Raw genomic sequence first — 15,855 nt, 5'->3', positions numbered from 1 at the left:
GGATCTAATTCCAAAATCATCTCATTCCAAAATCATGGGCAATTATATGGAGTTGGTCCCCCTTTGCTGCTATAACAGCCTCCTCTCTTCTGGGAAGGCATTCCACTACACGTTGGAAAATTGCTGTGGAAATGTGCTTCCATTCAGCCACAAGAGCATTAGAGTTTGTGCTCTGATGTTGGGCGATTAAGCCTGGCTTGCAGCCAGAGTTCCAATTCATCCCAAAGGTGTTTGATGGGGTTGAGGTCAGGGCTCTGTGCAGGCCAGTCAAGTTCTTCCACACCGATCTCGACAAAACGTTTCTGTATGGACCTTGCTTTGTGCACGGGGCATTGTCATGCTGAAACAGGAAAGGGCCTTCTCCAAACTGTTGCCACAAATTTGGAATCACAGAATCGTCTAGAATACCATTGTATGCTGTACCATTAAGACTTCCCTTCACTGGAACTAAGTGGCCTAGCCTGACCCATTATTCCATCAAACTTTACCGTTGGCACTATGCATTGGGGCAGGTAGCATTCTCCTGGCATCCGCCAAACCCAGATTTGGACTGCCAGATGGTGAAGCGTGATTCATCACTCCAGAGAACGCGTTTTCACGGCTCCAGAGTACAATGGCGATGAGCTTTACACCACTGCAGCCGACACTTGGCATTGCGCATGGTGATCTTAGGCTTGTGTGCGGCTGCTCGCCCATGGAAACCCATTTCATGAATCTCCAGACAAATAATTATTGTGCTGACGTTGCTTCCAGAGGTGGATTGGAACTTGGTAGTGAGTGTTGCAACCAAGGTCAGACCATTTTTATGCGCTACGTGCTTCAGCACTCGGTGGTCCCGTTCTGGGAGCTTGTGTGGCCTACCACTTCACGACTGAGCCATTGTTGCTCCTAGACATTTCCACTTCACAATAACAGCACTTATAGTTGACCGGGGCAGCTCTAATAGGGCAAAAATGTGTTGAACTGACTTGTTGGAAAGGTGGCATCCTATGACAGTGCCACATTGAAAGTCACTGAGCTCTTCAGTAAGGCCATTCTACTTCCAGTGTTTGTCTATGGAGATTGCATGGCTGTGTGTGTGTAGACTGAAGAAGGCTGTAAAGCCAAAACAGTCTGTGTACACTATCCCTGATGCAGTAAAAAAAATAATACATTGAATAATGAAGTACATTTTAGGCAACATATTTTTGACAGCAAACCCATTACAACTCTTCATTTTTCTAAATGTGTGGCTTTTATGCACGAGCCAAGCTTTTAGGAGAGCGCAATGGTTCTCTTTTGCTCTATTTTATGCACCTGTCAGCAATGGGTGTGGCTGGGTTGTCCACATACTTTTGTATATAAAGTGTACATTAATTTACCACCAGGAAGTTAATGAGAGAACATCTAAAAGCCCATTCCGTCCATGATGGACTAATCAATTAAAAGTTGAATGTGTTCAAGGCAGGCAAGAATAAATAGTACACTATAGTGGCCAAGAGTGACAACAAACAATCATAGTGAAAATTAAACTTAAAATTAGATTACGGGTTACATCTAACTATGACTAATTTCATACTAGATTCAAAGTTTTGTGCAACATGATTAATAGACAAACCTTGATTTAACACAGTTTAAGTGTTAATTCATGTTGGTGCAACCCTGGTATTTTAGTACTGTGTTGTGCCTTGGAAGTATTGTATTGAAGACTCATCCTATGCAGTAATTTATAGGCTTACAATTCAGCACCATCTGCTGGCTAGACAGCGACATTTGAAGAGGCTGATCATGGTAGCCAATGACGAATGATGATAGTATATGCCTCAATTCCATTTGGTGACGTACAGGCTACACAAACATCAACAATGTCATAAATTGATGTCAATTGGACATTTTCGCAAGGACGTGCGTTTGAAGTAAAGATGCAGCCCCATAATGAGAGTATAGGCTATAGGTCTGGTTTGAGCATAACTCCAGACATGGTCCAGCATTTGTAAATCGACAGGAAGCATGACTTATCGGACGTTGGCGACTGGACTAGAGCAAGCTGCACGCACCTGTAATGTTCGTTGTCGCGACACGGCCTGGAAGATGATTTTCAGAAAGACTGGGCAGATATTGTGCACATGCGTTGCATATAATAATAAACTGCTATACAAAAATTTGGTAGGCTTATGATGCCGCAATTTTTTGACAACGATATGAGACAAATTCCACAGTATAGGTAAATGACTCGAGCGAGGTGACCGGTGAATAGCCTAGTGCCATTACATATTTGATCTAAGGCAACAGCCCACTGGGCACACACTGGTTGATTCAACGTTGTTTCCACGTCAGTTGAACCAGCGTGGAGTACACGTAGAATTTACGTCTCTGCCCAGTGGGAGGCGATCCATATTCCATATCTGAGGTATTGTATAGAGAATAACAACGTATTGTATGAGACCTACAGTAGGATAACACCCACGTGAAGGTCAATGTTATACATAAACCTGACAGTTCATATAGTGGTTAAACATTCCCTTAACATAACAGGAGTTGGGTGTCACACGAAACGTGACACACACACGTGCAGGGGGAGTGGATACTGTACTTATACAGTATTTCAGAAGGTTGGGGTTGGGGAGTTCGGTGATGTCCACAGTCCTGCGCTCTGCGTCCTGGCAACCTGTATGAGTCAAGGATTTTGCAAAGACTTGAATAGGTCCGCTGTTATATTTCTACTTAAAAATACTAAATATAATTTTCGATTCGCTATGTCGCATGTTGGAGTGGATAAAAAGGTACAGTAATTTTGTTTTTATTTCGTAATAGGCTATATATTTTTTATGGACCGTGTAATGTAGTTTGGTGTCGCGTTAAACTTATTTTAGCAAAATGCACCTTTTCCCCCATGTGAAAATAATGATAGTCACAAAAATGTAATATGTGAACGCGTTTTTTTTGTTTATTGACATTTATCCATTTAGTCAGACTATTCTGACTATTGGCATGTTCTTTTCGTGCACTGTTGTTCCCATTGCCTATTTTTCGAATAGTACCTGAAAATATAGGACTGGGGGCATAACACAGTGTTTCTCCTAAGTCTCTTATGTAAATCAATACTCTGTGGCTATGTACTGTGCACTATTGTACATCTCCAATATTTATTAAAGTGAACAACCAATCATTGTTGTTTCTTTTTTATTAATACTTGTTTGTACTGACAGGGCAATGATCTAAACTTGATGTTAATGGTGACGTCATGTGCCATTGGAGGCACTCTTCAGTATGGCTACAACCTTGCCATAATGAATGCACCCACCATAGTAAGGTTATTTTGACACACGTGTGTGTGTGTGTGTGTGTGTGTGTGTGTGTGTGTGTGTGTGTGTGTGTGTGTGTGTGTGTGTGTGTGTGTGTGTGTGTGTGTGTGTGTGTTTGGACCCCAGGAAGGGTACCTGTGCTTCTTCTAAAGCTAATGGGTATCCAAATAAACAAATACAATCTGTGTATGTATGTGTGTGTGCACATGCTCACTTGAGTGTATTTGACCACACTTGACCTTTCCTTTCAGTTCATTCAGAACTTTGTTAACGAGACATTTCGGGAGCGCTGGGACGTGCAGCTGAAGAACTACCAGGTCACTCTGGTCTGGACTTGCATTGTGTCCATCTACTCCCTGGGAGGGCTGGCCGGAGCTCTTATAGCTGGACCCATGAGCATAACCTTTGGAAGGTAATAATGTATTATTGTATATCTGGATCCATGATCATAACCTTTGGAAGGTAATGTCATCAATGTCAAGGCGATGTCAATGTCAGATATTGACACAAGGATGTGCGGTAACCTTGATATGTGGCCCTCACTGAAAAGCTCACTATGTGCTTTAGAATTCAATATTACCTGGGATCTATCAGTGATATAATGTCTCAAAGAGAAATGTTTAGTGACTGATGAGAAGATTTTCATCTGTTTATGGGTCAGATGTAGAAGGGGGTTGCATCAAAGAGAGCATAGACACAGTGTCGCTGAAGACAGCAAGGCTACTTTATGATTTCTCTTCACAGTGGAGTCAGTTAATGAACAATGTGGTGGTGTTTATGTTTCTCAAGGCTGAAAGAGCACACTGAACCTTGCAGGCTGGCGCCAGGGCATATATGATATCTGGACAGATAGTAGTATTTGCATAAACGTAATTTTAACATCATTACTACAGTATAAGTTAATTGATACTCAAGATTTACTTGGATCTACTCGTCTCCACTATATTCTACTCTACTAGTCTCCACTCTACACTACTTTATTCATCTCCACTTTACTCTATTCTTCTCCACTGTATTCTACTCTACTAGTCTCCACTACTTTATTAATCTCCACTATATTCTACTATACTCACTTCCACTCAACTCTACATGTCTCCACTCTATTCTATTATACTCTACACTACACTACTAAATTCTACTCTACACTACTCTATTAAATTGTACTATACTCTACACTGCTCTACTATATTCTACTTTACTCTACACTCCACTGCTCTACTAAATTCTACTCTACTCATCTTCACTCTATTCTACTCGTCTCTACTCTATTCTACTTGTCTCTACTCTATTCTGCTCTACTGTACTCTACTAAATTCTACTCTATTCTACTAAATTCGACTCTACTCTACACTACTCCACTATATTCTACTCTACTCTAACCCCCTTGTGTTGCTCCCACAGGAAGAAGACTATGCTGTTGAATAATATTTTCTTGATGCTGAGTTCACTCCTAGCGTTGACCAGCAGAGCTGCCAAGTCTTTTGAGATGATCATCATCTCCAGGGTCCTGGTTGGAATCAATGCTGGTATCTACTGTATATTCAACCAGAGGGTTCTCAAATGGGGGTTCTCATGTCATCAAACCATGCTCATTGTGCAACTGACTGCATTACTTGTACGTTGTGTATAGAGAAAAAAGTGTAATACTGGTTGTATGTTTGTTGCTGTCTTTGGTCTTTAAATGTCAATGACATGTAAAGTGTAGATATAGATAAGACAAGCAGCTGTACAATTACAGTATTATGTTTGATGCAAGAAACTGAAACCACAGACAGTAGAGAAATTATTCACTCCTTTCACAGGGATCAGTATGAATGTGCAACCCATGTATTTTGGTGAGAGTGCTCCCAAGCACCTGCGAGGGGCTGCTTCCCTGTCATCAGCCATCTTCACAGCATTTGGAGTGGTGTTAGGACAGGTCGTGGGCCTCAGGTAGGCAACATACAATACACCGACACATAAGATCAACATCCAAGCAAAGCATTCAGAGGCTACCAAATAAGCCTGCAATTTAGTGTTACTTACACATAAATCTAGCACTACAATGGATTGTGTGATTTGTTTGGGGAAATAATTGCAGTTGTAAACTTTGTTTTAATTAAGTCAATATTTCATTTGATGGTGTCATGTTTCCAGGGAGATCTTGGGCAGTGAGCCCTGTTGGCAATACTTACTGGCCAGTAATGCCATCCCAGGCCTCATCCAGCTCCTAACTCTCCCCTGGTTCCCAGAAAGCCCTCGATACCTCCTCATAGACCGGGGGGACAAGGAAGCCTGTATCAATGGTAGGTAGGGGGAGAGCCAAATCATGGTCCACGTTGTTCTGTTCCTCTTGTATGTGAGTTAGGGAGATATACAGTAAAAGCATGAGCAGGTTCTGTGGATGTTCATTGTGCCGCCTCTGCGTCAGCAGGGAGGGGTAGTCTTTAAATCTTATATGTGCATCTGTGTACTTTGCCATCATTTGTATTTCCGAAATCGATTTTGCCCGTCCACGTGTATGTGTCTGTGTGTGCGTGTTAGCTCTGAGGCGTCTGCGTGGCTGTGAGGTCCAGAGATCAGAGCTGGATGAGATCCTCCAGGAGCAGGCTGAAGCTAAAGGCCTGAGGCCCAGCAGACCCTGGGAGTTGTTCGCTGACCGTAATGTGCGCTGGCAGGTGATCTCTATCATCACTCTCAGCAGCGCCATGCAACTCTGTGGCAACGACTCCGTGAGTTACTGCAAAAACTTGTGAATTAGAACTAAAACGTAGAATTTTAAATAACTGTGTTTTTCAACAGGGAACTTAATTTCTAGTGGATTAAGTAGGCCACATGTGTCGCATAAAATCACAAATAATATCTGTGGTGAATGATGATGCAATGTCCTTTTATTATTAATTTACCCTCTTACAAATGATGTAAGAAGCAGACTCCTGCCAGCAGACTTCTATTGTTATTGTAAGTATGGTTTCTCCCCACAGTTACTGGGTTTCTCAGATGTTTGGTTTTGAGTAAGCAGGGTTTTGGTTATCTCTGGTCCTGGGGTTTCTGACTGAGAACTCTCTCTCTAGGATCAAAGTTACCTACCTCTAAAGAACACCATTGTTCTGACAGTAGAACATACCCAGCTCAGACACAATTTTGGCCACAGTGTTCCTGACCCCTCCTTCTCACAGCAAACTTGATTAGAAATGTGATATCAGCTATCAATATTTCATACTGTGTGTAGACGGGTTTACATTTCCTTGTTAAAAATGCATGCTGGTGATGATGACATGTGGTTGTACTTTACAGTTGTAATCCTGCGGGAGTTAGGGAGGAGTACATAACTTAAGGTTACTTTCGTAACGCCAGTTCTCTGATAATAGAGTGGGGTGTCTCACATTGGGATTCGATGGGATAAGGGGTGTGCCAGCACGTCCACCCCTGGTTGTGCGTCTCCTGCCAGCGCAAAGAACAGAGGGCAGTGTGCGTCTTTTGTGGATCGCCAAGAGATCTACGCTGGCTCCAACGTATCTCTCCCAGATCTGGTTCTCCACTGAGAAGAGGTGTGCGCCGCTCCACATAATAATATTTGAAAAAGGAACCTGTATAGCTGCAGAGAGGGAGGGCCATACTGGCGTTTTGATGTATGCTAGCACAGTGGTATTGCCTGTCCTGGCTAGGATGTAACAATTTGGAAAGATAAGGCAGAAAGTGTTTCGGAGATAGGAACACTGTGTCATCAGCTGCTCCAGTTTCAACTTCCACCTGACTGTGCTGCTGCTCCAGTTTCAACTGTTCTGCCTTATTATTATTCGACCATGCTGGTCATTTATGAACATTTGAACATCTTGGCCATGTTCTGTTATAATCTCCACCCGGCACAGCCAGAAGAGGACTGGCCACCCCACATAGCCTGGTTCCTCTCTAGGTTTCTTCCTAGGTATTGGCCTTTCTAGGGAGTTTTTCCTAGCCACCGTGCTTCTACACCTGCATTGCTTGCTGTTTGGGGTTTTAGGCTGGGTTTCTGTACAGCACTTTGAGATATCAGCTGATATACGAAGGGCTATATAAATACATTTGATTTGATTTGATTTGATCAGTTTCAGGGTAGTTTATGTGAGCGGGGCGGAGCTGTGGGGACCACAACCTGTTTAACCACTCTTATCTTTGTGAACTGCGCCCACCCCCCACCATGTGAGTGATGCATCTGTCCTCGCTGACACTACCCTAAGGTTATGCGTCCATCTGATAGTGTAGCCCGGAAAGAGAGAGAATCCAGTCTGACACCCAAGTATCCTATTATATGTGTGCCCCCCCCCCAATAAGTACAGGCAGTAGTAGCCGAGTTGGCACTCTGCCGCCGTTGTAGCTCCGATTGCCCATTTGCTCAATAGAGAGGAGACGTCCTGCTCTAGTATGCAAGCTGAGTTGCCACTTGCCAGAATTCCATTGAAAGCGAGTGGTTTCGTAGCAAACTGCAGTCTGTACCCCTCTGTAACTGTGGACATGACCCAGGGCTGTAATATGCATGCACGCCAGTTCTCTGCTCTTGTGACGAGTTGCCCATAAGTTTGATGACTCACTCTCTGGCGGCGCAATGGGGAGTTGCCCTTTTATTGTATTTTTTAACTTACCAAGACGCTTGGATGCAACAGAGACTTTTATTACAATGGGAAGTGTTGAGACACTGGGTGGGGACTGAAAATGTGTCTTCTTACCTCAGCTACTAGAACCCGAGGTCGGTTGCCCCTTCTTCCCTCCAAGGGAGTCAGCGGGGCGGGACTTTGTTGCGGCTGTGAGGAGCCCTGAAGAGGGGATGCTCTACATAGTTTTCGTCCTTGGCAACTCCTTACAATGCACGCATACAGGACTCGGGGTTAGTGAGCATGAACGTAGGTTTTACTGGACGAGAGGAGGAAGCTAGCAATTCTACCATTTGGGCAGGTATGAAGACCTAGTAGAGGTGAGCTGGATTTTCAGCGAGCTAACCAAGTAGCTTAGCTTTGCAGCGTGAGCTAACCAAGTCTCAGTAAGGGAAAAGGAAAGGGGGATACCTAGTCAGTTGTACAACTGAAATGTATCTTCCGCATTTAACCCAACCCCTCTGAATCAGAGAGGTGCGGGGGGCTGCCTTAATCGACATCCATGTCTTTGACACCCGGGAAACAGTGGGTTAACTGCCTTGCTCATGGGCAGAACGACAGATTTTTGCCTTGTCAGCTCGGGGATTTGATCCAGCAACCATCCGGTTACTGGCCCAACACTCTAACCAGTAGGCTACCTGCAGTAGCTAGGCATGTGACGCTAGCTACCACCGGATACTTGGAGCAAGCAATTCTACTCAAAGCAAAAACGTGACTTTTGGACAGTACTCAAAACTAGAGACGAGAAGCTGAGGTCCTACGTTCGGCAGCGTAAAGCTCACGGTTCATTGGAGAACAGTTAAGCAGGGAGACAGGGATCAAGTCGTGCTGAGGAGAGCTTAGAGGGGGTGAATGACCAGAGGGCGGGGCCGTAGCAACTTATAATGAGTAGGGTCTCTCCTCATTCACTACGTGACGTGTCTGTCTGCGACAAACATCGTGAGATTGGACCTTCTGTAGTGATTTGCTTATCCAGCGAATCCCAATGTGAGACACCAAACGATTATTTGAAAGAGAGCGTGTTGTGTGTATTTCAGATAGGGTTTAATGAAGAGGTGTAGTCAGTCCAAGGCCATGCCAAGTTAATAGTGCTGCTGCAGTCTCTTAGTTGCCTTCATGCTACATCTCACAGTCCCTAACTGATGACTGTGTAATTACAGTACCTTTCTTTCTTCAGGGGATTATTTAGACCAGGGAGCTGGAAGCCTTAGGGAGAGAGCTGACTGGGTATTAGAGCAGTAATATGCTAAATGCTTTGCGGCTGAATCAGCTTATCAACAACACAATTTCAATTTGGTCATTTGATGTAATGATTTGAAATGCTCAGTCAGTCTGTCAGTACTCTGTCAGTACATGATAAGGACGGGACTCATTTTATGAAAAACGATAGAAAAAGCATCGTTTTATTCAAAAATCATCATAACTGAAACAGCAGCCACTGTACTCTGTCAGTACGCTTACTCTATGTACAGTGTATGTGATGTTCTCTTTTTCACTCCAACAGATCTACTTCTATGCATACTATGTGTTTAAAGAGTCCGGGATCTCTCCGGATATGATCCAGTATATCACCATATGCACTGGTACATGTGAATTCACAGCCTGTATAATATGTGTGAGTATTCCTGAGTAATGTGGCTGTTGTGTAACTATTGGTAACTAACTAACCACCCCAGAGGCAAGTAGGGATTGTTTTACCTCTCTCTCTCTCTCTCTCTCTCTCTCTCTCTCTTGTTCTTGTTCTTGTTCTTGTTAAATCCTTAATCCAGACCTTTGAAAAAGTTGCTCTGTAAGAAAAGTTACATTTTAAAATTGTTCCTGCATTCTGAGAGCTGTTAAAGTGCTTTTCTAGGCATTCTGTTTGGATTAGAATTCTTTTTTATTTTATGTATTTTCACACAAGGCAAAAAAACAAAACATGCTCACCTCAGGGTAACCAGAGACGTAAAAGAAGATGAAACACCTCTCTTTTGCGTCTACTGCTAACCTCAGGGCTGAAAATGACATGATTTTAATATACATTGTAATGTTTGCATCCTCCTCAGAACCTGCTGATTGAGCGACAGGGCAGGAAGATTCTTTTGATGGGAGGCTACGCTTTAATGACGGTCTGGGCCATTGTCTTCACTATAGCTCTGTGTTTTGAGGTATTCTATCTTCTTATGTCATCCTCTTCCCCTGTCAATGTAAGAAAATAAAAGTGCGAGTGGAAATCAAAAGGTGATCTGAAACTAGATGATGGAGATACGTGGCTGAAATGCCATGTCCTAGTCATGTCCCAGTCTCTAATTTCATTGGTTTTATTTACCTTTTTTTTTTTTTTACCTTTATTTTACAAGGCAAGTCAGTTAAGAACAAATTCTTATTTACAATGACGGCCTAGGAACATTGGGTTAACTGCCTGTTCAAGGGCAGAACGACTCTATTACTTCTGAAGTGCGAACGTACTCATCCAATTGGAAGGACAGCAGTCTGCACATGGTGCATCTGCGTCGCAGTCACGCTTGGGTTGCTGTGTACCAGGCAGAAAAGTAAACATACCCTTTTGAACCCCCTGTTCCTCTTCATGTTGTGACAACACAATACTCTATCCACTAGGAGGGGTGATTCTACTTTGTGCTTTGCATGTGTCGGTGCAGTGGGTGGTTGGATAGGTGTAGTCAGGTACAGTTGTAGGATCTTAATTTGATCACTCTTCTGTTGCTGAGAATTTATCTGCACGGCAGAAAATGCAAACTTGTAGTGTATTCAAAGGTTTAAAAAGGGTTTGAGAGTTTGTCATTTCCACGTAAAAAGGTCAGACTTGATTTGCCCTAATGAAAAATGTATCAAATCCCTACAAAAAATGATCATCCACATTAAGCTCAGGCTAGCTTTTTCAAGCAGAAATTTGCATCCCGTAGCACAAAATCAGAAAGTTCTGGGACACTGTAAAGTTCATGGAGAATCTGACCACCTCCTCCCAGCTGCCCACTGCTCTGAGGCTAGGAAACACTGTCACCACCGATAAATCTTTCAATAAGCATTTTTCTACAGCTGGCCATGCTTTCCACCTGGCTACCCCTACCCCGATTGACAGCCCTGCACCCCCCCCCCCCCCAAACTCGCCCAAGCCTCCCCATTTCTCCTTCACCGAATCCACCGCACCTTCTCCGCTATGCAATCTGGTTTCAGAGCTGGTCATGGGTGCTCCTCAGCCACGCTCAAGGTCCTAAACAATATCATAACCGCCATCGATAAGAGACATTACTGTGCAGCCGTATTCATTGACCTGGCCAAGGCTTCACCACATTCTTATCGGCAGACTCAACACCCTTGGTTTCTCAAATGATTGCCTCGCCTGGTTCACCAACTACTTCTCTGATAGAGTTCAGTGTGTCAAATCGGAGGGCCTGTTGTCCGGACCTCTGGCAGTTTCAATGGGAGTGCCACAGGGTTCAATTCTCGGGCTGACTCTCTTCTCTGTATACATCAATGACGTCGCTCTTGCTGCTGGTGATTCTCTCATCCACCTCTACGCAGACGACACCATTCTGTATACCTCTGGCCCTTCTTTGGACACTGTGTTAACTAACCTTCAGATGAACTTCAATGCCATACAACTCTCCTTCCGTGGCCTCCAACTGCTCTTAAATGCAAGTAAAACTAAATGCATGCTCTTCGACCGATCGCTGCCAGCACCTGCTCGCCCATCCAGCATCACTACTCTGGACGGTTCTGACTTAGAATATGTGGACTACTACAAATACCTAGGTGTCTTTTTAGACTGTAAACTCTCCTAGACTCACATTAAGCATCTCCAATCCAAAATTAAATCTAGAATCGGCTTCCTATTTCGCAACAACGCATCCTTCACTCATGTTGCCACACATACCCTCGTAAAACTGACCATCCTACCGATCCTCGACTTCGCCGATGTCATTTACAAAATAGCCTCCAACACTCTACTCAACAAATTGGATGCAGTCTATCACAGTGCCATCCGTTTTGTCACCAAAAGTACCCACCACTGCGATCTGTATGCTCTTGTTGGCTGGCCCTCGCTCCATACTCACCGCCAAACCCACTGGCTCCAGGTCATCTACAAGTCTCTGCTAGGTAAAGCCTTATCTCAGCTCACTGGTCACCACAGCAGCACCTACCCGTAGCATGCGCTCCAGCAGGTATATCTCACTGGTCACCCCCAAAGCCAATTCATCCTTTGGCTGCCTTTCCTTCAAGTTCTCAGATGCCAATGACTGGAACAAACTGCAAAAATCACTGAAGCTGGAGACTCATATCTCCCTCAGAACCAGCTGTCAGAGCAGCTCACAGATCACTGCACCTGTACATAGCCCATCTGTAAATAGCCCATCCAACTACCTCATCCCCATACTGTATTTATTCATTTATCTTGCTCCTTTGCATCCCAGTATCTCTACTTGCACATTAATCTTCTGCACATCTACCATTCCAGTGTTTAATTGCTATATTGTAATTACTTTGCCACCATGGCCTATTTATTGCCTTACCTCCCTTATCCTACCTCATTTGCACACACTGCATATATACTTTTTTTACTGCATTATTGACTGTATGTTTGTTTATTCCATGTGTAACTCAGTGTTGTTGTATGTGTTGAACTGCTTTGCTTTAATTTGGCCAGGTCGCAGTTGTAAATGAGAACTTGTTCTCAACTAACCTACCTGGGTAAATAAAGGTGAAATAAAAAATAAAATACAAATAAACTTGTTAAATCATCTATTTTCGACTTGATAACTAAGTTCTTTGTTTTACTGTAACAGCACAAGGTGGAGTGGATGCCCTACTTGAGTATGGCCTGTATCTTCACCTATATACTCAGCTTTGGCATGGGCCCAGGTGAGCCAGTCTCTTCCTTTCAATAGCTTTAATATTAATATTTAGCTTAATATTATCAGACCAGTCAGTTAGAAATACTAGCTAATATTGAAGGGAATTACATTGGCATTTAAGTATTTTATCCTACACACTACAGAGTATCCAACAGAGCTGCAGCAGACAGTTTGTTGATAGTTTGAGCATCTGTAGATCATATATAAGGGTCTGTGCAAATAAACTGTGATTTCATTTCATTTCAACTATGGCTGTAAGGATGACAAATGTATTTTTCCTTGGGGATGAATAAAGTACACTCATCTCATTATTGATCGGTATTGGTAAGGTCTGTGTTTATCTTTGCCTACAGCTGGAGTGACAGGGGTCCTCCCTACAGAGATCTTTAGCCAGACTGCCCGTCCAGCAGCCTACATGATAGCTGGCTCAATGATGTGGATCAACCTTTTCATTATGGGGATGATCTTTCCGTTCCTGGTGGTGGGTGAAAAACACACACACACACAAACGGCTCCCGAGTGGCGCAGCGGTCTAAGGCACTGCATCTCAGTGCTAGAGGCGTCACTACAGACCCTGGTTCGATTCCAGGCTGTATCACAACCGGCCGTGATTGGGAGTTCCTTAGGGCGTCACACAATTGGCCCAGCGTCGTCCGGGTTAGGGTTTGGCTGGGGTAGGCCGTCATTGTAAATAAGAATTTGTTTTTAACTGACTTCACTGGTTAAATAAATAAAAACGCTCACACAAACGCAGGGTCATTCTACTAAACGAGTTCCTTTTGCGTCACTTTGATAGAAGTAGAAATTGTGTAAAAATATTGCATTTTAAAAGCTTGTTATATCAAATAAGTGCCGTTTTCAAATAGACCACATGGAAAAATCTATAAATTAACCCTGTTAACAATAAATACAATAGACAAGACAGAAATGTTTTAACAATAAAAACATTTGGGTGAAGCTTGCATTCAATTGCCCCTCTCTGTTGCACACAACAAGCTTCCATTCCCCCTGTCACAAGGGGATTTATGTATGATTTAAGATGAAGTCGTCAACCCTGTTACGGTCAACCCTGTTACTTTAGTAGGCATTTTGTAACTGAATCTCTTGAGATGGGAAAACATGTTTTTATTAAGTTGAACATTTTAACAAAATGTTAAAATTAGGTGAAATAAAACGTTTTTTTCATCAAGTTCCAATACTCAAAAGGCAAGTAATTGGCGGAACGACCCCCCCCCCCCCCCACACACACACACACACACAAACGCATACAAACACACACACGGACTCGTTTTTGTTGTTCTTTCTCTCTGCAGAGTGAGCTGGGTGAGTTCTGCTTCGTCCCATTTGCTGCTGTCTGTTTCCTGTCTGCTCTGTACGTGGGCCTGGTTCTGCCTGAGACCAAAGGGAAGACCCTCTCAGCCATCGCCAACGAGTTCCACAAGCTCAACTACAGGGGCCAGGACAAGCAGGGTCTACCTGCCCCTCAGGCACAGTATCAGCTGGGAGAGGTCTGCCACTCCACTGCCCTGTAGGCCTACTGCTCTCCTACCTATGACCTATGACTTCTACCATTGACCACAGTACTATTTATGGTTAATTAATTAACCTTAATTAACCGGGAAGATCAAGTTGAGGTCAGAATACCTTTTTCCCACAGGAAACCAGGTTTTCCATCGTCTTGGGTTTGGAAAAAGCATGCAAAGATGGTGTATTCCCTTTCATTAAAATGAAAGTACAGTAAGTCAATTTTCGGCAATAAACTCTTGGAGAGAATAATTATTGTTTTGAGCACAGAGATCCCATTAAAGTTATAATATGTAATTATGTAGTATTGAGTGGCTTGAGTGAAAGCTTTATGTACAAAGGGTGCTAAGGGATGGACTGTCTTTACTTTGAAAGATGTTCATTTTAATAATGTGCCTTTGGCATCAAGTAGTCTGCGCTTTTAGTCTACCAGTACAGAAGAAAATGCAATGTTGTGGGTCCCATATCTTGAAAGGGTGAATGTAATCCACATAAATATTTAATGGTGAATCCCATATACACTGATCAGTGAAGTTATGTTTTTATTTTTTTAGGACCAATATTTACAAATCCCTGTGAGCCTGTTTATGCCGTATCAATCACATATTGCCTTGTGATGAAAATGAAGAAAGTATATTCAAATCAAATTTGATTATTTATTTATTTTTGCTGTCCAAATCAAATGCAAAGTTCAACTGCTGTTACATGTGTCATAGGGTTATCATACAGATATGGTGGATGATATTGTAACAAGATAAAACCAAAGATATCTAAGCTACTGTATGTTGTGAGAGTATTATACTGTATTTATAGATCATTTCATATCAAACTATATTATCAAATAATCAACTTGTTTTGAACATTATGTCATATATTTCATTGTTTGGAATAGATTGTGATCATAAACAAATAAGACCATGTATTGTATCTATGTGAAATACAGTGCCTTCGGAAAGTATTCAGACCCCTTGACTTTTTCCACATTTTGTTATGTTACAGCCTTATTATAAAATGGATTAACAAAACAAAAAAATATCTGCAATCTACACACAATAACCCCATAATGACAAAGCGGGTTTTTCAACATTTTTGCAAGTATATTAAAAATACCTTATTTACGTAAGTATTCAGACCCTTTGCTATGAGACCCGAAATTGAGCTCAGGTGCATCCTGTTTCCATTGATCATCCTTGAGATGTTTCTACAACTTGATTGGAGTCCACCTGTGGTAAATTCAATTGATTGATCATGATTTGGAAAGGCACACACCTGTCTATATAAGGTCCCACAGTTGACAGTGCATGTCAAAGCAAAAACCAAGCCATGAGGTCGAAGGAATTGTCCCTAGAGCTCAGAGACAGGAGTGTGTCGAGGAACACATCTGGGCAAGGTTACTAAAGAATTACTGCAGCATTGAAGGTCCCCAAGAACATAGTGGCCTCCATCATTCGTGAATGGAAGAAGTTTGGAACCACCAAGACTCTTCCTAGAGCTGGCAGCCTGGCCAAACTGAACAATCGGGGGAGAAGGGCCTTGGTCAGGGAGGTGACCAAGAACTCGATGGTCACTCTGAAAGAGCTCTAG

General features: G+C 42.9%; 1 protein-coding gene across 1 annotated transcript; it reads left to right on the top strand.

Annotated features, from left to right (window-relative positions):
• Positions 1-2,598: 2,598 nt before the first annotated feature.
• slc2a11a (solute carrier family 2 member 11a) lies at positions 2,599-15,229 on the top strand. The gene is made up of 12 exons (XM_020486753.2): positions 2,599-2,762; positions 3,189-3,287; positions 3,536-3,696; positions 4,686-4,810; positions 5,087-5,216; positions 5,421-5,569; positions 5,808-5,995; positions 9,399-9,509; positions 9,940-10,041; positions 12,679-12,754; positions 13,101-13,228; positions 14,061-15,229. The coding sequence occupies exons 1-12, from the start codon at positions 2,652-2,654 to the stop codon at positions 14,277-14,279; spliced, it is 1,599 nt and encodes a 532-aa protein (XP_020342342.1). The 5' UTR covers positions 2,599-2,651; the 3' UTR covers positions 14,280-15,229.
• Positions 15,230-15,855: the final 626 nt, after the last annotated feature.

The sequence above is a fragment of the Oncorhynchus kisutch genome, linkage group LG1 (assembly GCF_002021735.2).
Source record: "Oncorhynchus kisutch isolate 150728-3 linkage group LG1, Okis_V2, whole genome shotgun sequence".
NCBI classification, from domain to species: Eukaryota; Metazoa; Chordata; class Actinopteri; order Salmoniformes; family Salmonidae; genus Oncorhynchus; species Oncorhynchus kisutch.
This window is presented reverse-complemented; position numbering and strand designations above follow the sequence as displayed.

Coding starts and splice junctions, on each gene's coding strand:
- slc2a11a (XM_020486753.2), top strand. CDS start 2,652: ATGAGTCAAGGATTTTGCAAAGACTTGAATAGGTCCGCTGTTATATTT. Junction 4,811..5,086: donor CCTGGTTGGAATCAATGCTG/GTATCTACTGTA, acceptor CTCCTTTCACAG/GGATCAGTATGAATGTGCAA. Junction 13,229..14,060: donor TGATCTTTCCGTTCCTGGTG/GTGGGTGAAAAA, acceptor TTCTCTCTGCAG/AGTGAGCTGGGTGAGTTCTG.